Source organism: Gymnoscopelus microlampas (assembly GCF_963454915.1).
Source record: "Gymnoscopelus microlampas genome assembly, chromosome: 13".
NCBI classification, from domain to species: domain Eukaryota; kingdom Metazoa; phylum Chordata; class Actinopteri; order Myctophiformes; family Myctophidae; genus Gymnoscopelus; species Gymnoscopelus microlampas.
This window is the reverse complement of record NC_139950.1, coordinates 28,131,961-28,151,983: the sequence shown is the minus strand read 5'-3', so window position 1 is coordinate 28,151,983 and position 20,023 is coordinate 28,131,961. Positions and strand designations below refer to the sequence as shown.

General features: G+C 41.8%; 1 protein-coding gene across 5 annotated transcripts in view; it reads left to right on the top strand.

The window, feature by feature from the left end:
* Nucleotides 1–20,023, top strand: part of ccdc88ab (coiled-coil domain containing 88Ab) — a 105,472-nt gene that overhangs the window by 67,508 nt on the left and 17,941 nt on the right. For all 5 annotated transcript variants that reach the window (XM_084076749.1, XM_084076751.1, XM_084076748.1 and 2 more), the window contains 18 exons: nucleotides 1,025–1,169; nucleotides 2,707–2,885; nucleotides 4,674–4,811; nucleotides 6,307–6,490; nucleotides 6,854–6,984; nucleotides 8,181–8,474; nucleotides 8,942–9,124; nucleotides 9,439–9,717; nucleotides 10,383–10,510; nucleotides 11,878–12,016; nucleotides 13,074–13,250; nucleotides 14,304–14,465; nucleotides 15,875–16,152; nucleotides 17,181–17,324; nucleotides 17,693–17,879; nucleotides 18,295–18,440; nucleotides 19,065–19,157; nucleotides 19,427–19,635. In XM_084076749.1, coding sequence (XP_083932875.1) covers nucleotides 1,025–1,169; nucleotides 2,707–2,885; nucleotides 4,674–4,811; nucleotides 6,307–6,490; nucleotides 6,854–6,984; nucleotides 8,181–8,474; nucleotides 8,942–9,124; nucleotides 9,439–9,717; nucleotides 10,383–10,510; nucleotides 11,878–12,016; nucleotides 13,074–13,250; nucleotides 14,304–14,465; nucleotides 15,875–16,152; nucleotides 17,181–17,324; nucleotides 17,693–17,879; nucleotides 18,295–18,440; nucleotides 19,065–19,157; nucleotides 19,427–19,635 — 3,196 coding nt within the window. The remainder of the gene's footprint in view (nucleotides 1–1,024; nucleotides 1,170–2,706; nucleotides 2,886–4,673; nucleotides 4,812–6,306; nucleotides 6,491–6,853; nucleotides 6,985–8,180; nucleotides 8,475–8,941; nucleotides 9,125–9,438; nucleotides 9,718–10,382; nucleotides 10,511–11,877; nucleotides 12,017–13,073; nucleotides 13,251–14,303; nucleotides 14,466–15,874; nucleotides 16,153–17,180; nucleotides 17,325–17,692; nucleotides 17,880–18,294; nucleotides 18,441–19,064; nucleotides 19,158–19,426; nucleotides 19,636–20,023) is intronic.

Below are 20,023 nucleotides of genomic sequence, written 5' to 3'. Positions count from 1 at the left end.
ACCAAGGCTATTTGAAAATAGCTGATCTACAAGCTCACAAAGTGTCGCATCGCGACACGTTGTGAGCTTGTAGATCTGCTATTTTCAAACATTTGTGTACTTTTACTTTTGGTACTTTAAATACATTTGGATACCAACACTTTTGTACTTTTACTCATGTAAATTTTGAATTGCGGACTTTTACTTGTAACAGAGTACTTCTACATTGCAGTATTAATACTTTTACTCAAGTAAAACATTTGAGTACTTCCACTGCTCCTCAGACTTAAATCAACACTGAAGCCCTGCGGCTGTTGTAAGTCACAGATGATTAGAAGATTCTCCGCTGGCCGACTTTTTATGACTTAATGACTTTATGACTCTCAGCCTCTCACTCTGTCCTCTCACTATTACGGTTAGCATAGCATGTTGCTAACACATCAACAAAGTAACCACAAACATTTCGCTGGAGCTGGTGTGTGTGTGTGTGTGAGAGAGAGAGAGAGAGAGAGAGAGAGAGAGAGAGAGAGAGAGAGAGAGAGAGAGAGAGAGAGAGAGAGAGAGAGAGAGAGAGAGAGAGAGAGAGAGAGAGAGAGAGAGAGAGAGAGAGAGAGAGAGAGAGAGAGAGAGAGAGAGAGAGAGAGAGAGAGAGAGAGAGAGAGAGAGAGAGAGAGACTTGGGACAGATGGAGACGGAGGGGGGGGTGCTGCGAGGGGAGGCGGGTGCTGTGAATGACGGCCGTCCATTGGCCGTCCATGGGCCGTCCATGGGCTTTAAAGTAGTGTCTCCCCATTGGCTGTAAAGTAGTGAAGGACAGCCAGGATAGACAAATAGGTGTCCCGAAAACATGTCGTGTCGCGAGTGACGATGTCTGAGGCTGTCTGTAGAGCCGCAGCGCTTTCAGCTCGCGGCTAAAAAGGGATATTTACCGTACTGGTGACCCATAAAAATTTGTCCACGACCCAAAATGGGTTCCGAACCCAGTGTTTGGGTAACATCAGTGTTGTATAACTACTCCTAAACACTGGTTGCTTGTTGTATGCAGGATCGGGACATGGATCGTAAGCGCATGGATGAGTTGTTGGAGGAGAACTTGGTTCTGGAGATGGCCCAGAAACAGAGCATGGATGAATCCCTACACCTGGGCTGGGAGTTGGAACAACTCTCCAAGACCCCCGAACGGCCTGAAGGTAAGAGAGGATAATGGTGGTACAGTAGGTAGATTGACCCAGAGAAGGTTTCTGCGATACAGGAGGAAGCTACTGTTGTTTACGTGCTAAAATAGTTGGATTGGATAAATGATGAGGAGAGCAGAAGAGGCTCAGGAGGCTCATTGTTTATGGTAGGACCGCAAGGTATAGTTGTTAAATTCATAAAGACAAATTATTTGATTCTATTCTGGGTTGCCACATATTGCCTCCAGTAGCCTCCATGGTGTCAGCCAGAGTTCACAGCATTATGAAATGTGTAGTCTATTGTCTTTTGTGTAGTCTATTGGCATACATGTTTTTGTTAGCAAAATAGCAACTGAGGATCGGATTCACAAAACCACACTGTTTACACAGTATGTGACCACTAACTCGCATTCAAAACAATCGGAGCAGTCATGAATTTCAAAAAAGAAATTAAGGGTCAGACACTCATAGCATGTCGTCTTCTCTCTTTAAAACACATTTAGGGGAGGATAGACAAACACTTCTGCCCTAGTATAGGCCTTCATCAGTGATGAATTTACTGTATCTTAAATCACAAATTCTAACAGAAATTGTATTTTAAATATTTTTCACAATGATCTGAATGGCAATTTATCGATTTAGATTACAATTGACAGTTTCTGTCCTAGTTGGCGTGCTGTGGGGTTGTGGGGATGTTTTGGACAACACAGGCTTTCTGAGCTGATGTACCCATACCATTATGAGTCCAATTTTACACTGTCAGTGTTAATGTACGTTAAATCAACACTCAGGATTTGACTGTGTGGGTGTGTGAGTGTAGTTGAGGTGAAGGACGGGTTGGGACACCAACAACAGACTTTGGCCTTTGGTGCTTGGCTCTGGCTGTGGTGTATATGTGACAGATTGGACCACTCTTTTTTTCCACACGGTCAAGTATGCTAATTAAATTTCAACACCCCTTGAAGAATAAGTAGCCAAAGATCTGGTTAAAGACCCTATTTAAAACAACACTTCAATGGTTCAAAGATAAATTAGATGTAGCTGAGTAGTGAGTATAATATTAGAAATCTAGCAATGGTATTTGGATAAAACATAATTACAGTCTGTGTACACTTGGTTTATATGGTTCATGGTTTTGAGCCTTGTCTCCTTGATATTGTCTCTGATGAGGATTATTTGCATCCAGTATTATTTTATCAATTTCAGAGCTTACAAATGGACCATTTATACACTCACAGTTAAATCAACACTTAGGATTTTACTGTGCAGGCTACAAAAAATGCCAGTCTGAAAAAAATGCCTGTAGACATATTGAATGACTGTGTCTGCTAGCAGTTCCAGACAGGCCCAACCCTGTCACCTGCACATGGTAGTGGACAAAGTACTCAACCCCACTTACTTTGACTTGAGTCAAAGTATAGATACACGTGGACAGATAGTATTCAAGTGGAAGTTGCTCTGTCCAACAATTTGTTCTTGAGAAAGTACTGGGGTACTTGCTTTTAAAAAATACTTAAGTACTTCGTTACTGTGTCCACCATTGCCTGCACAGCTCCCCAGAAGTCGCTGGGTGAGGAGGTGAATGATCTGACGTCCAGCCGGCTGCTGAAGCTGGAGAAGGACAACCAGACGCTGCTGAAGACGGTGGAAGAGCTCCGAGGAGCAGCCGGACAGGACGCCTCTGGAAAACTGGCCAAAGCCAACCAGGAGAATCAGAGGCTCACTCAGAGGGTAGGGACCACACCACATGCTACGGGTCCATTTGGTTACATTTGCTTAACCCATTCAATCTGGGAACGCTGTCATTTTAGATTTCTTTGGCTATTCAAAAATAGCAGATATACAAGCTCATAGCTGCTATTTACTATATATATTATCAATCAACATCAATCGTGAACATTTTTGCAAATCTTTGATTTGTAAAATATTTTGTTCGAGGGACCCCCCCAGAAGCAAAGATTTGAGTTACAAATGTTCGCTTTAAAAATATATATATTCAAAGATTTGCACACATTTTCACGATTTTTCTAAAATAGCAGATCTACAAGCTCATAGCGTGGCACTCGGTGCCGCGCTATGAGCTTGTATATTTGCTATTTTTTAATAGCCAAAGAAGTCTAAAATAACAGAGATGCGTTCTCTGTCTTAATGGGTTAAATTGACACTGAGAGTTACACTCTCAGACTGCACTTCCTTCCAGATTTTTACTGTGGATTTTACTGTGTTATACAAATTAACACCACAGAAACTCATGTCAACGTTTTCAAGGTTTATGCTTTTTCTTCTAAGATTATTTCTTAGCCCGTTTTTGCTTTATTTAGTGATGAGCGAGAGGAAGCTGAGGGCAGAGTTGTCAACAAGTTCAAAGTACTGTTTCTTCATTTTGTAAGATTTTGGTTGTCTTTAAAGGAATACTTCACCCCCTAAATGACTTTTACTCAACCTGTGATGCGTTGATTTCATAGAGGACTTTTGTATTTGTCGCATTATGCCTTCATGTGAATGAAAGATATTTGATCATTTCAAATAAATAGCAACACCTAAATGTTTTTATGACGTTTTTATGTAGTTTATTACCATGAAGCCATGCAACGAAAACAAACATTCTCCCTAAATTCACTGCATCATTCTAATAGCATTCTAATTAATAGGGGGGGAAAAAAGTCATTAGTATTCTTGAAAGTCTGTCTCCTCTGTTATTTGTGCTTTTACACAGCTGTGCTAGCCTTAGCCTTTCCTCAAATTTACCATTAACCAGCCACATTAGCATGTGGGACCAGCCCGTCTTTACAATATAGATCAATATATCACGTGCTTTGCTCAGACTCTCTTCGTAGCAGGGGAAGAGAAAGAAAAGACGTAAAAAAGAGAGACAGAGTGTGAGGGGCAGATACTAGGAGGATGAAAGCAAAGCTGTAAATCGAGGCAAGGTCGGCGTTTTCCTTTTCTTTGCCAGCCCGAGTGCCCCTCACTAAGAGAAGACTCTTAGCTGTTTTCAGTAAGCCTTTCTCTGTGCTCTTGGAATAATAGATAAATACTCTGAAACCCAGAGTTTGGAATTTATTGCTGGGTGGCTCAGTCTGGTTCAAAACACATTAAGGTGTGAATGCTTTCTGGGACTCTTGAACAATAGAAGCACTCTTAATGCTTTGTGTGTCTTAGTGTGTGTGCACGCGCGTGTGCATGAGTTGGTTTAACAGAATGGGGTGCTGCATTCTAAATAAGTCTGGTATATCATGGATTAATAATCACTATGAGTATGCACTCTCCAGTGATCATCCAGCATGCATTTAGATGAAACTGCAGCGGTGTGCATACACAGGCAAACTTCAACAATTTCAAGCAGTAGACATGCCAAGAAGGGACATACATTTAGAATTTCTGATCATGTGGTTGACACACTATCCAGTCAGCAACAGGCACGAACCCCAAGGAGATTAATTTTAACATGGGAAAAGGTGCAAGATCCCAATCACTCCATGTTGTGTGTGTTTTATTTCACTGTTTGTGTCCATGCAGTTGGAGCAGCTAGAGAGAGAGTTGTGTGCAGACAGAGAGTCCTTGCAGAGCTCTGAGTCTCTCAGCACAGACCTGATGAAGGAGAAAGCCCTGCTGGAGAAGACACTGGAGACTCTCCGGGAGAACTCAGAGAGACAGGTCAGTCCCCCCTCTCTCTGTGTCTGTTGTAACCATGCATACTCTAATGTAGGGCTGCAACTATAGATTATTTGATTATTCTATCGATATCTTTTTGATTAATTGAATAATAATAGGCTCCTACATGCATTTATATATTTTATAAATGAAGGAATCAACTAAAAAAATAAGTAATATATTTTTTTATGCTAGTCTGATTAAACACTTAAAAGCCCTATATATTACTTATTCATAAAATGGATAGCTCGAATTAATTCGTAGTGCGTCACGGCTGTCGCACAGACACAAGTTCCATTGAAAATGACTTGTGGACTGTTGCTGTATCACCACTAGTGTGAACGCAGCAACACACTACATCCGTTCACACACAATCCCCTTCCTCTCCCCCCTTCTTTCTCTCTGAGGATTCTATTATACCCTTACTCAATCATCATCATGTGATAACTACTGTATATCAACCAAAGACAAACTAAATGTGCCTCTTGTCTAGTTTGTTCATGTAAAAGTTGCAGGAATCTCCCCTCTGTCAAAGGACAAATATATCATGATGTGATTTAGACTGACAACATTCATTGTTAGGTCAATGTTTTCAATCGTCAATGTTACAGATCCATACAAACTCTTACTCTACTCAACTAAAATGGCTATGGTAGTTTCCCACATACCACAATCGCAGTGTCGAATCTTACATAATGTAGTAGAACTAGATTAAAGTGTTTCCATAATTGTTGCATATGCTCTACAGGTTAGCATGTAAATCCCCAGATACTCCAACATACGAGTCAGTACAGTTGGTTTGAACCAAGAATCTCTCACACAATTGGCAAAGATTTCACTGACTCATTCCCAGATAGTCTGTGAAAAAGGCATGACTATAGCTATTATCTTTTATCAAAGTGTGGATCAGATTTCCTTTAGCAGAGAGAGAGTTCTTTGTGTGGTTTTGTCTCTCCTTCCCTGCAGCACAGATAGCTGTGGGTGGTTCAGGGACTATGTTTTATTGACTAGACAGATTGCTGCTACCGTGCGCGACTGACACAGATGGCTGTCTTATGCCTCAAGGGACTTTTGTTGTCATCATCAGTACCAATTGTAACAGCTTTGATTAGCCGAGATATTTAGATTTATAAATGGCAAATATATGTTTAGCTAATCTATTCAGGATTTATCTTAAATACAGGTTTCCTGTTTCCACACATTTATTTAGTTCATCCCTAGGCTGAATGAAAACACAAGAAAATAATGTTGCTGCATGACAACAAAAAAAGGGTATGTTTTAATTTCAACAACTGTTCTCTGTTGGATTTAGAAAATTTGCCAAACAACTAATGCACCCAAGTCCCTGCAGAAAATAGTTAATGAAATAAGCATAATCTCTTAGTGATGCAATTACGGTAATCAATTCTCGCTGTATATCTCTAAACCAGGGTGTGTTGATACCTCGGTCGATAATAAATTCTCTCTAAACTTTCTCTCTCTCTCTGTCTTTCTCTAGCTGAAAGGTCTTGAGCAGGAAAACAAGCACCTGGGGCAGACGGTGGCATCCCTTCGCCAGCGGTGCCAGGTGGGCACAGAGGCACGGGTCAAAGACGTGGAGAAGGAGAACCGTGTCCTCCATGAGTCCATCTGTGAGACCAGCGCCAAACTCAATAAAATGGAGTTTGAGAGGAAGCAGCTACGTGAGTGACGTGCTTCTGTTATATATATCTACTGTATGTTTTTGTTCGCACACCCGAGGAGGCTGTAATACCTTTGTATCCCTTCTCTTGCCAAGAAAATACTGAGCAAAACACTAAGCATTTCCATGCATTGCTAGCATGTGTTATTCATATTTTACTATCACAACTTCCTTGTTTATCCTCTGAGAAATGGCAGAAGAGTCCAGTCTTTGAAAGCACTAATTCCTAAGGCACGTTGTACTGCAAAGTATTCTCTTGTGATTATATATCTATTTTGTCATTGGTTTTACTCTCCTTTTTTTTGAGTCGACCTCTTATCTTTTCTGTGTGTGTGTGTGTGTGCGCGTGTGCGCGTGCTCGCAGGTAAAGAGCTGGAGGTGTTGAAGGAAAAAGGCGAGCGAGCAGAGGAGTTGGAGATTCAGGTGCAGAAAGTGGAAAGAGACAATGAGAGCCTGCAGAAGAAAGTGTCTAGTCTGAGCATCACCTGTGAAAAGGTCTGTTGTTCTGTCAGCTCAATGCCTTGTCCTAGTGTCCTAAATGTTCATTTATACTCTCATTGCCTTGTCCTAGTTCCCTAAATGTTCATTTATACTTAGTCTTTTATCTCATTGCCTTGTCTTAGTGCCATTAACATTCATTTATACTTGGTCCCTCATCCCAATGCCTTGTCCTAGTGCCCTAAATATTAATTTATACTTAGTGTGTCAGCTCTTTGCCTGGTCCTAGTGCCCTTAACATTCAGTTATACTTAGTATAAACTTAGTAGGCATGATATGGACTTCCTTTACTAGGATCTTAATTTAATGTGAGAAACTGTTAACATGTAACAAAACACATATCACACATGTATTCAAAATGTTGGGCTGGTGCAGGACATAATTTAGCTGACAGACTAAGTATAAATAAAGTCCACACACTGCTATGTAGCTCCTAAAGCAATTAACTTATTACATTTAAGCCTCCATGCCTTCTCCTCATTGCCATCATGAAGATGTAATAAAGATAATTGCTTTATGAGCTACATTGCAGTGTTTGGGCTTAATTTTTCTTTTCAGGACAATTTAGCACATCACTGTCTTTTTTAATTTGATTTTTTTTTAGTTTTCTGTCAGATTATATACAAGCGCTAGACTTGGAAGAATCAAATAAATGAACATTGGAAGATTGCCCAACCTGACGTTAGTTAAAACTTAACTGAGTTAATTGTCAGCAGAGTTAAATGTGTTGTACATTATCTGTATTCTCAACCCTGTCCGCATCAGCCTGAGGTAAAGAGAGCTCAAAGCTTCACATAGCTGGTTGTTTGTTTATTATTCACAGAAAGTATGTGCCATCATCTCCTTCCAGCCTAAAGGCTTAAAATTCTGCATTGGTAAAAAAGTAATCTTGGCTATAGTAGATTTCCAGTTTGATATGGGATCTGTCGTGTGTGCCCTTCCCTTCATGGCCATAGCCACATGGATTGAGAAGTTTGCCCTGACTTCAAACGTCTATATTAGTCTGAACACATCTGAGATAGCTTCTTTTTATTTTTCTAATCCTGAGTGGTAATCTAGATGAGATCTAAATGAGATCCTGAGTTGAGCAGATAAACAAGAATTTCAGCTCACCGTGAGGCCTCCAGGTTCAGTGGAGTCCTGTCAGATCAATGGGCATTGACGCCGTCTTACTGTTCTTACCTCCTCCGTAGGTGTCCTCCTTGGAGAAGGAGAACGGCGAGCTGGAGGCAGAGGGCCGACGTCTGAAGAAGAACCTGGACACTCTGAAGAACATGTCCTTCCAGCTGGAGGCCTTAGAGAAGGAGAACTCCCAGCTGGAACAGGAGAACTTGGAGCTTAGACGCTTGGCTGAGGGCCTCCGCTTGGCGGGGGCCAAGGCCGCCCAGCTGGAGGCCGAGAACCGTGAACTGGAGAGCGAGAGGAGCCAGCTGAAACGTAGCCTGGAGCTGCTCAAGGCCTCGTCGAAGAAGAACGAGAGACTGGAGGTACGAGAACACCTGCCGTAAAACAGAGATGTGATGTGTTCGAAAATGTGGGAAAATAGAACCATTGCTAGTACTGGAGCTAACCGAAATGTAGCATGGAGCTGTTAAGAGCTTCCTTCTGCAAGAGGTGATACAAGTAATGCAAGTATTACTATTCATTCAATAGCATCAATGCTGCTTGCAAAAGATATAAGCGCCACTCATTATACCATTTCCATGATAGCAGCAATAATATAGGCACACCGAGTATGTTATGGAAAGTTTTATCATGTTGAGATTGTACTGTTGTGGCTGCAAGTTACCTTTTTTACATTTAATTTCATTCTGTACATTTCATTCATTATTATCAAAGCAAAATTATTATGATTCAAGACCTGTATATAGATACTGTAAGCGGGCAGAGAGTTCCAGCAACCAGTTGATGGAATAATCGTAACAGTTTAGTGATGTGTTAATTCCTGTGGCAGGTTAGTTACCAGGGTCTGGACACAGAGAACCAGCGCCTGCAGAAGGCTCTGGAGAACAGTAGCAGGAAGATCCAGCAGTTGGAAGCTGAATTGCAGGATGTGGAAGCTGAGAACCACACGCTCCAACACAACCTGGAAGAGCTCAAGATCTCCAGTAAACGCCTGGAGCAGCTCGAGCAGGAGGTGGGTCAATCAAGTGGTTCCCAAGTGAAATGTGGCGTCTCCCCGGGACTCAAACTGACATTTAAAACATGTAAAAAGAAAAGTGTAGGAAATGTAAAAAAGGGATATTTACTCGCAAACCATAAACACGGATCCGCAACCTATTGTTTGGGAAACAATAGTTTAATGTTAATTTAGTTAGTTTAAAATTAATGTTGTTTGATTAAGATTGAAAACAAATTAAATTATATTTTCTATTATAATCCTATGAAATGGTGTTTATCCATCCATCTTTCAATCTCTATCTCTTCACCTCCCTTTTAAACCCCACCCAGAACAAGACCCTGGAGCACGAGACCTCTCAGCTGGAGAAAGACAAGAAGTTGCTGGAGAAGGAAAACAAACGTCTGAGGCAGCAGGCGGAGATCCGCGACTCCAAGCTGGAAGACGATAACCAGCGGATCTCCTCCCTGGAGAAGGAGAACCGCACCATGGGCAAGGAGATGATCTTTTTCAGAGACTCGTGTACCAGGGTTAAAGACCTGGAGAGAGAGAACAAGGAGCTAGTCAAACAGGCCACCATCGATAAGAAGACCCTTACTGCCCTCCGAGAGGTGAGAATGGTGGGAGAGGTTTTCTATGATATGAGAGCTGGACAATAGACCAAATCCTAGAAATATAAGATGTCGATTTGAATGAATGAAGATGAAATATTCAGTGTGAACTACTAAAACATATACATTGTCCTTTTGTCCTCAACAGTGTAAAAGAGAGATGATTCCCTAAAACCATGTCCTCTCTGTCACACTGAGAACAGGGAGACATATACATCCCATCTCCCTTATTATCCCATTGACAAATATTTAGGCAATGGTTTAATGGTTCTGTTCCATTAGGATGCCTATTACTGTTCATTTATCTATCCTACCTGAACCTCTAGTACTGCTGGTTTTCTATCCTACCAGTGTCCAAAGTATCAAAGGACCAGATTTGAGAGACTCTGGTGTAAGCAGTCATGTATCTTAGAGAAGTTACCAGACTAAATCATTATAACTTTTCAGACACTATCTTAAAAGCTAATAAAATAAAATATTGATTAATGAAAGGAAACATTTGAGTGCAGTGCTACAAGTGTGTGTGTGTGTGTGTGTGTGTGTGTGTGTGTGTGTGTGTGTGTGTGTGTGTGTGTGTGTGTGTGTGTGTGTGTGTGTGTGTGTGTGTGTGTGTGTGTGTGTGTGTGTGTGTGTGTGTGTGTGTGTGTGTGTGTGTGTGTGTGTAGGAGCTAGTGAGTGAGAAGGTGCGGACTCAGCAGGTTAATAATGATCTGGATAAGCTAACCCACGAGCTGGAGAAGATTGGACTCAACAAAGAGAGGCTGCTGCAGGATGAACAGAGCTGTGATGACAGGTTACTCTCTCTCTCTCGCTCTCTCTCTCTCTCTTTCTCTCACACGCACGCACGCACGCACGCACGCACGCACGCACGCACGCACGCACGCACGCACGCACGCACGCACACACACACACACACACACACACACACACACACACACACACCAAAATCTTTACTCATTTGCTGCAATTCTTAAAACCATTTAAGCCCCTGAAGCCAAATGATAACATTTATTCTCTCTTTATAGAGCCCAGAGTAAATAAACGTTGCTAGTAATTTAGTCATGCACGACTGCACCAACAAAGTCTGCATCCTAGTTACATTTTTGCTGTGGTAAAAAACAAAAACCCCAAAAAACAGCGTATAATAATCATCCTGTGAGAGTTTTATTTCAAGCTAATATTTTCCTCTGCCTGCTACACTCTTGCCGAGAAATAATTTGGCTTTGATGTGGATTCAGGATTATGGAGGTGATTCTAGTGATAAGCACAAGGCTTTATGTTATGGTATTGAAGTTAAAAGATAAGGCTGGCATGGTTATTTTTACTTAAGATTTTCATATTGGCAACTTCGCCTATGAAAATAAAAAATAAAAATGTATCTTGGCCAAACAAATATTACAACACCATTGCTGTCCAAAAAAAGTGTTGAAACAAAGCCCAGAGCTTTTTCGATATGCATTGTGTGAAAGGAAAAGAATTACAATGCCCAGGTTCATCACAATGATGAATTATGCTGATCAAAGCAACAGTGCAGCTCTGAGACTTTCTGAACAACAATAGAGTTCTATGATTTCTGGGATTTGAGATATATTTGTTTTGGACCGGCCATATTTGTAGCTAGTTGAAATACATTTTCTGGTGTTTGGAATTTTCATAGTTGACTTTAAGAAAACAATGAAATTATGCTGACTGGCAACACATCATCGCCAAAGCCGCCCTCCTTTTTGGGGGAATCATCGGCATGGTGAGCCTATGGAATGTAACCTAAATTAGCTTATATCATTTGATGTCTATCCAATATTTATTTGTATAATATTCATAATTCATTAATAATATAATGTTTAATGGAAATATTCAGAGCATTTACATACTTGAATTGATAAAGTATTTGTTGAGAGCGAGAGAGTTAAACAAATCTGTCGTTATATATATTTATAAAAAAAGAAAAAACTTACTATGGAAATGCTCTGAATATTTCCAGGTTCCTTAAATATTATCGGAGAATAAAATGTTGGATAGTTCTGTCAAAAGATAAAAGCCAATTTAGGTCTAACCGCATTGGGTTACAATGGGGAGGATGTCCTCAAAAAGGGGTGACCTTTAGCGGTGACTGGTGTATGTCACACACTAAATATTAAATGTGACTGACTTTGTGTTCAGGTTTAAGCTGTTGGAGTCTAAGCTGGAGTCGACTCTTAAGTCTTCTCTGGAGATAAAAGAGGAGAAGATCGCTGCACTGGAGGCCAGGCTGCAGGAGTCTTCCAACCTCAACCAGCAACTCCGACAGGAGCTCAAGACGGTCAGCTCCCCACACATGCACGCACAAACACACTCATACAAACATAGATCTTTATTGATCCTGTGGGGGAAATCCAGGGGGAAATTCCACTGCATGGTAGCGGCTTGACTCGATTCAACTCAAGTCTTTTCACGTCACCTTTTGGTGTCACCTCAGCTCACTTGGTGATACCAAAAAAAACATTTTGCCCAATGGAAAACAGAGTTGAGTCGTGTTGTGTCGTACTGGTACTATGCAATTTTGTATTTGCATAGCTCTAAGCTAGGCGCGCAACACGCACATCAGACAGGAGGAGCCTTATATATGCATATACACATAATATAGTTGTAGACTGGCCACACACATACACACTCACACACGTACAGTACACACACACACCAGCCAGGGGCCGTGCACACAGTAATGATACAGCAATAAAAACCACAGACACCCACCTCACAGAAAATAAAAATACCACTCTTCCAGCTCACAGAAAACATTCTCAGACCTCTCCCTTGCAGACTAAAACACTCAACACACATTATTTATTCATCTTCTATGGTGGGTTTTAATCTATTTATGAGGTGACAGGCATCTGGGAAATACAGGGAGAGCGTTTCCTTCATCCAGGCAGTTCCGTTTTCCTCCTCATGGCATGGAGCACTGAGAGTAAAACCTTTGTGAATGAATTTGTCAATGATGGTTTTTAACGTGTTGTGTATGTTAGGGGTTCTCAAAGTGAGGTCCGGGGACTCACAGGGGTCCTTGAGGGGTTCCATGGGGGTCCCCAGCAAAATTAGTTAATATAGCATCTAAATAAGTTTAACCACAAATAACCTATTTGGCTATTTGAAAATAGCCAATCTACAAGCCTAGGACGTTGCATCGTGACACGCTTTGAGCTTGCAGATCTGATATTTTCCAAAACATCTTGAACATGTTTTTAAATGTTTGAATATTTTCAGTTCAAATCTTGTATGGGGGTCCCTGGCGCACAATACTTTCAGAAGGTGGTCCGTGGCCAAATACATTAATTTGGGGGTAAAATTTGAGAACCACTGGTGTATGTGACTCCTAGGTGAAAAAGAACTATGAGGCTCTACGTCAGCGGGAGGAGGAGGAGAGGATGGTGCAGACCTCGCCACCTAAAGGAGAGGAGGACCCGCAGTCTGTCCGCAAATGGGAGAAAGAGAGCCACGAGGCAACGAGGGAACTGCTCAAAGTCAAAGACAGGCTCATCGAGGTGGAGAGGAATGTATGTTCACAGCCAGCTCACCGCAAACATCTGTGTGTGTGTGTGTGTGTGTGTGTGTGTGTGTGTGTGTGTGTGTGTGTGTGTGTGTGCGTGCGCGCGCGCGCTTGGAGAACAATCTACAATTGAGTTTGCTGAAATGAGAGAACAGTCTGTTCAAGTTAGCTTGACAAAGCTAACTTATTAAAAAATAACTTGTTAAATGTTTCATGTTATTTACATGTACGAACTGAATCAGCGTTTTGGTACAGGAAGTACGAGGAGTCTAGCGAGTTGACAACAGAAGTGTAATGTGCAACGAAATAAGGTGGATAAAATGTCTTTGAACACCTGATTAATCTAAACTATAATTAAATGTTGAAGCAGCTTAGCATGACATAAGAGTCACTAGTTATATATACAGTATGTTTGATGTGAACATTTTTACAAAGCAGCAATAGCAAAACTATGTGTCATATTACGGTAGTTCGCTACAGTTGTTAACCTAAGCATTAGCAAACTAAATTGTGAGAGCTTTACAACAGCCAAGCTAATCTTAGCAGTAATAATAAGTTACCTTTCATTTAATTATGCAATAATTATAATAATGACAGCTATTACTTGGCTTTCCTTCAAGCTGGGAGTTCTTCTTCTCCAGGGCCTCCAGCTGGAAGGACATGTTCTACTCTGTCTTGTTGCGGGTCATAGCCTGGCAGGACACTTACCCCATAGCCTGCTGGGATTGGCTAGTTGTGGTCCATATCCTGGCGGGACGCTTGCTCTACAATTATAAATTCATCAAATTACTTAGTTGTTGTTGATGGATTTGAAAAGTATTCGAGAATTGAGATCGTTGGGCTGCTTGCAGCGTGCTTAAGAAATATGGCGCTGATCAGCCTAGCAGTTTCGGAGATTAGCTGTGGACAGACACACAGACAGTGAGAGACGATCGATTCAAGATCTCCGCCTGTCGGAGATATTAAAGGAGATGGTAAAGAGTACAGTTGTGTTATATATCCCTCTTGAAATCTGTCGTATCTAAATATCCCCATTTATTTGTGTATTTACATTTCCTAGAATGCTACGCTGCAGGCTGAGAAGGCAGCCTTAAGGAGCCAACTCAAACAGCTGGAGACGCAAAGCAGCAACCTTCAGGCTCAGATTGTGGCCCTCCAGAGACAGACTGCCACCCTGCAGGAGAACAATACCACGCTACAAACACAGAATGCCAAGCTACAGGTATTGCTAGCATACACCTTATGTTATAGGTCCGCTGTGTGATAGACAATTATAGAGTGAGACAAACTTAGCCACTACCATCAGGCCTTTTCAGTTTTGTTACTGTGTCATGAGGTATACAGTAGGTAGTTTAAATGTATCTAGCAATTAGATTGGTTCTGACTTTTTTTGCACAGATACAGGCAGCTACAGACATGCATTTGGAAGTCATCTTGCACTGAAAAATCTGCCATTGTGGGAATCATGGGTGTGGGATGGGGTGAGCATATATTTAAGAGCGAGGGAGGTGACATGGTGTTTCAACAGATCTGTGAGCGGAGTCATGGGAGGTGCATTATGCATAGAGTGAGGGCAGATTTTTACGACGTGCTTTGGAAAGGAGGAGAAAACAACGTGGTTGGCCAGCACGTGCACATGTTGTTTAATAGTGTTAACGTTTGAATGCAACCTTCACATCTTGCATGTTATTTTCAGGCCATGTGACCATCAAAAATATCACACAGTGCAGCTTTAATACACACGACAACCAGAAGAGATTGGGGGACCCCTGGTTTCTGACCTATATTGCAGTGTGTGTGTGTGTATATTACCAGTGGCGTACCAACTGTAGAGGCAGGGCAGGCGGTCGCCTGCCCAACTAAGATCTCGCCTCCCCTGAAAAACCCAAATAGGTGGATCCCGCCTGCCTAAATGTAAATCCTGGGGATGCCACTGTATATTACACACTGCAATAACGGTGCAGTGCTTCAGTGAAGTCTCTGATTTCCTGTGGCTTCCCTTCCCATAGAGCTTAGCTTATGGATTCATACAAATAGTCTGTATGGCTGCCATTCAAACCCTTCTTACATCCGTACTACTGGATTTGCACTGTGTGTGTGTGTGTGTGTGTGTGTGTGTGTGTGTGTGTGTGTGTGTGTGCTCGCTCGTGCATGCGTGTGGCTTTCTCCCATTCGCTCGCTCACACTCTTGCATAGAGAGGGTGTGTTTGTGTGTAGATGAGGTACAGTATATGTGGAGGAAATGTGTGCGTGCGTGCGTACACATTTTTTTCTGTGTTTGATGCATGTGTATGCCACAATGTAAATAGACATTCCTAGTAATGGCCGACAAGGGATTTGGACCTGACTGAACCCAGTGTGACCACAGCAGGCACACGTTAAAGGAAATTTTCCATCTCCGAGAACCCCGGTCCTGTGTGGAGAGAGCTATTTCAAAGAGAAGAGAGAATAAATGGAATGGACACACAGTGCCCCCTAAAGACAAAAAGCAGAATCTAACTCTGCTCACTCTACTGGTGTACATGGGTTCACATTCTTATGGCCCTGTGAAATGTATGAAATCTCCCCCCCCATATTCTTTTTTTCACCATTTAAAAAAAATATATCAATATGTTCTGCGTCTATCTCCAGGTGGAGAGCTCCACACTCAACTCCCAGAGCGCAGCGCTCATGACGCAGAATGCCCAGCTGCAGAGCCAGCAGAGCAGCGTGGAATGCGAGCGTGAGGGTGCGCTACGGGACAAGGAAGAACTGCGCTCCACCTACGAGCTGCTGCTCCGTGACCACGAGAAGCTGGCGGCGCTCCACGAGAGGCAGGCGTCAGAGTACGAGGCCCTGATCGGCAAGCACGGTGGACTGAAGAGCGCCCACAAGAGCCTGGAGCAGCAGCACCGTGACCTGGAGGACAGGTGAGTGTTGTGGGACATGGAGCTTGTCATGGTGATTTGTCTACTCTATAGGATGTGGGATGTGTAAATATTTGGGATGTACCAGTACACTCGGCTTATGACTCGGTTTGTTGCGCAAACTGTGTTATCATGGTAGCATGGATTGACACTAGCATGGATATTTAGATATGACTCTCTCCACCTGGAAAGAGAAGAGAGAGATGCAGAATATATTGATGCAGAATATATTGATGACACATTATGGCTGGGGAAAAACATGCTTTAAAGAACATTCAAACAATGCATCTTCTTTTTATGTTCTTTACAGTTGTTGAAAATTGTGTGCTAGAAGTGCAAAATAATGTTTGTGTTTAAGATAATGAACATGTCTTTCATTACATTACATTACATTACAGTCATTTAGCAGACGCTTTTATACAAAGCGACTTACAATAAGTGCATTCAACATAGGTAGGGAACGAAACTACTAATCACCAGAAGTCTTAAGTGCATTTCCTGCAAAAACAAGCAACCAAGAGTATACCTAGCTCTAAGGTAAAAGTGCAATATATCAGCTACCTACTTTCTTAAACAGATGAGACAAAATAGCAAAATCAAATGAGCACGAGCTAATACAAAAAGTGTATCGACTAAACAAGATCCAATAAAACAGTACAACAATAAAACAAGAGTTTGTACAACTAGTTAACAACAAGTAAGCCATGGCTCTAATGTACACGTAGGACAATTATTTGGATGCCCACACACTGTACTTAACTTTCAAGTTGTTGTGCGGAATAGCACTGTTACAGTATGTCATTGAGCTGAGAATTAATTCATGTAATATTAACTCTCAGCAATGTGCTAGCATTTGATAATTTAACTGAACAAGATGTGTCTTTAATGTAAATTGTAAGACCTTGCCTATCCTTTGAGAACTTCCTGTTTGCCAACCATTGCACTGGAAAATGACATATATGACATATAGTAAACTGATCTTAACCCCAAAAACAAGCTAGCCTACTAAAAAATGTTGTGTGTGCGTGCAGATACAAGCAGCTTATGCAGCGTAAAGGAGAACTGGAGGAGCTAGAACGGGCTCTAAAGGAGCAGCAGGAGAAACTGGTGTCGGAGAACCAGTCCCACCAAGCCACAGCGGACCAGTGTAAACTGCTCAAAGAGGAGAATGACAGGTTTGTACAGTGCAGTAAAACATAAACACACATTTGTGGGCACAGCTGGACATAAAATTAAGTTAGCTTTAAGCAAAACAGAAATGTGGGTTTCTGACATAATAATAAAAAAGAAAATATTAATTTAAATAGCCACAAGTCCTTTCATTTTCTTTAAACAAACACAAATGGCATTGAAGTAACCAACAATAAAACAAACATTTGTAAGTAAATCCACCCAAATCCACCCATGGAAAAAGAAAATGTTCCCAAAAGGAAGAGAAAAATATCCTCTTTTTTTCTTTGCTCTCTTTCTCTGTCTGTCTGTCTGTCTTTGTCACTCTCTCTCTTGTGCTCTCTCTCTTTTGTTCTCTCTCTTTGCTTTCCAGGCTGAATTCCACATATCGTCAGCTGGTGAGGGACAACGACGTTCTTCAGGTTGACCATAAGAACGTGAAGAGCCAGCTGAACAGTGCTACACTGGAGCAGACCCGGCTGGAGGCCGAGTTCTCCAAGTTGAAGGAACAGTTCCAGCAGTTGGACATCACCTCCACCAAGCTCACCAACCAGTGTGAGGTAAGGAGCAGGCTAATACTCTGGTCTTAAACCAGTTAAGGTACTACTCTGGTTATTGAAATCTGCATGTAAACTTGTCTGATATTCAACAACATCAGGGTAAGTTCTTAATCAGAGTAAGCAAAACCTGATTAAAATGGCAGTTTTTTGTATTTTTATTTGGGCAGGTAAACACTTTTTAAATGTTTTATCATGTGAATAATGTACATATATGTAGACATAAAATGTAGAAATTCAGCAGCAGTATGAGTGCATTTACATTTTGAGTTGAGTGTCTAAACATAGATTTGGATGTTGTGTCTCTTTTAATGTTGTCTGTGAATTTGTGTGCCAGCTTTTGAGCCAGCTGTTTGAGAGTTCCAGCTCTTTGGCTTTTCAGCCATAATATATGTGTGTGTTTGTGTGTGTGTTCCAGCTGCTCAGCCAGCTGAAGGGCAACCTGGAGGAGGAGAACCGCCACTTGTTGGATCAGATCCAGACTCTGATGCTGCAGAACCGCACCCTACTGGAGCAGACCATGGAGAGCAAAGACCTGTTCCACGTAGAACAGAGACAGTACATGTAACTACACACCACTGTTCTGCCTGCTGCTATCTCAATGTTCCATGTACAGTAGAAGAGAGACAGTACATGTAACTAAACACCACTATTCTGTCTCAATGTTGTGCCTTTGGGGTGCACCGGTAGATGACCGGATAGTGCATTGACCACAACATCCCCGATTCAATACTGGCTGGAGACCTGTGTTGCATGTCCTTCCCCCACTATCCCCTTTGTTTCCTGTCATTCAATTCATAAAACTAGAAATACCGCATCGTGGTTGTATGCCTCCGCTATCCAGTTGCCGTTTACATCTGTGTCTGTCCAGACTCATATATATGTAGTGAATGAAGACTTTGAAGGAATTTATTGAACAGGTTTTGTGAGGTCACAGTGGCTTTGACATTTGACCACCTATTTATGATCAGTTCATCCTTCAGTCCTAGTACAGTAGATATTTGTGCCAAATGTCGTGAATCTTCATCAAGGCGCTCCCTGAGATATCGTGTTCACAAGGTTGGGATGGATGGACGGACGGACGGACAGACATATGTACATACGTACAGACTCATAAACGGAGGGAAAGCTGAAAGCATAATGCTGTGTCTGTCTGACTGGGTCTTCTGTCATCTCTGTTCTGCTCAGAGACAAACTGAATGAGCTGAGAAGACAGAAGGAGAAGTTAGAGGAGAAGATCATGGACCAGTACAAGTTCTACGACCCATCTCCTCCACGCAGGTAAACTGGTTCATCTCTGGAACACTGGTATTGTACTGTAGATGCTATATCCTGTCTGTTGAAAAACTTAACAAAGCATTAGCCATTTTCATCTTCTCAACAGAATAGAAAAGACCGGTAAAGAGCTAGTAGTATAACCACAAAAGGACAGTTCAAATCAAGATAAAACAGTAGAATTAGGGACAGTAATGATGACACATTTTGATATTTACATATTGTAAGTGTGAGTCTTTATCCAGACCATTCGCTCACATTTATTTTTGGACCAGGCGTGGGAATTGGATCACGTTGAAGATGAAGAAGTTGATCAAGCCAAAGAGCCGTGAACGGCAGCGTTCTCTGACCCTGACGCCGTCTCGCTCTGAGTCCACCGAGGGTTTCCTGGGCCTGGCTCTGCCTCCGGACAGTCAAGACAGCTCCTCTATTGGCTCTGGATCCAACTCCCTGGACGACACTCTCACACACAGGAGGAGCAGCAGTGAGTACATAGTCTACACACGTGCAAACACACACATGATAAAATACACTTGATGACACAAGACAGTACACAGATGCTTTACATGTCTGTACACTCACTTCGTGTGTGTACACACAAACACAAAGAAATGTCATGAGCAGCAATTAGCTTAATAACATGGTGCGTAGAAATGAACATGCTTTTTACGTACATATGCACACACCCATGAACATGTCCTCTATTGCTACTGTATGTGCGTGCGTGTGTGTGTGCATGTGGCTTTGTATGATTGTGAACTTACTGAACTGTGTAAAGTCTCATTTGTGTCCAAGTTAAATAAATAAGTATACCACTATAACATTTCTATTCATAAACGCAACAATATATAAGAATGAGTGAAGAGGTTGTG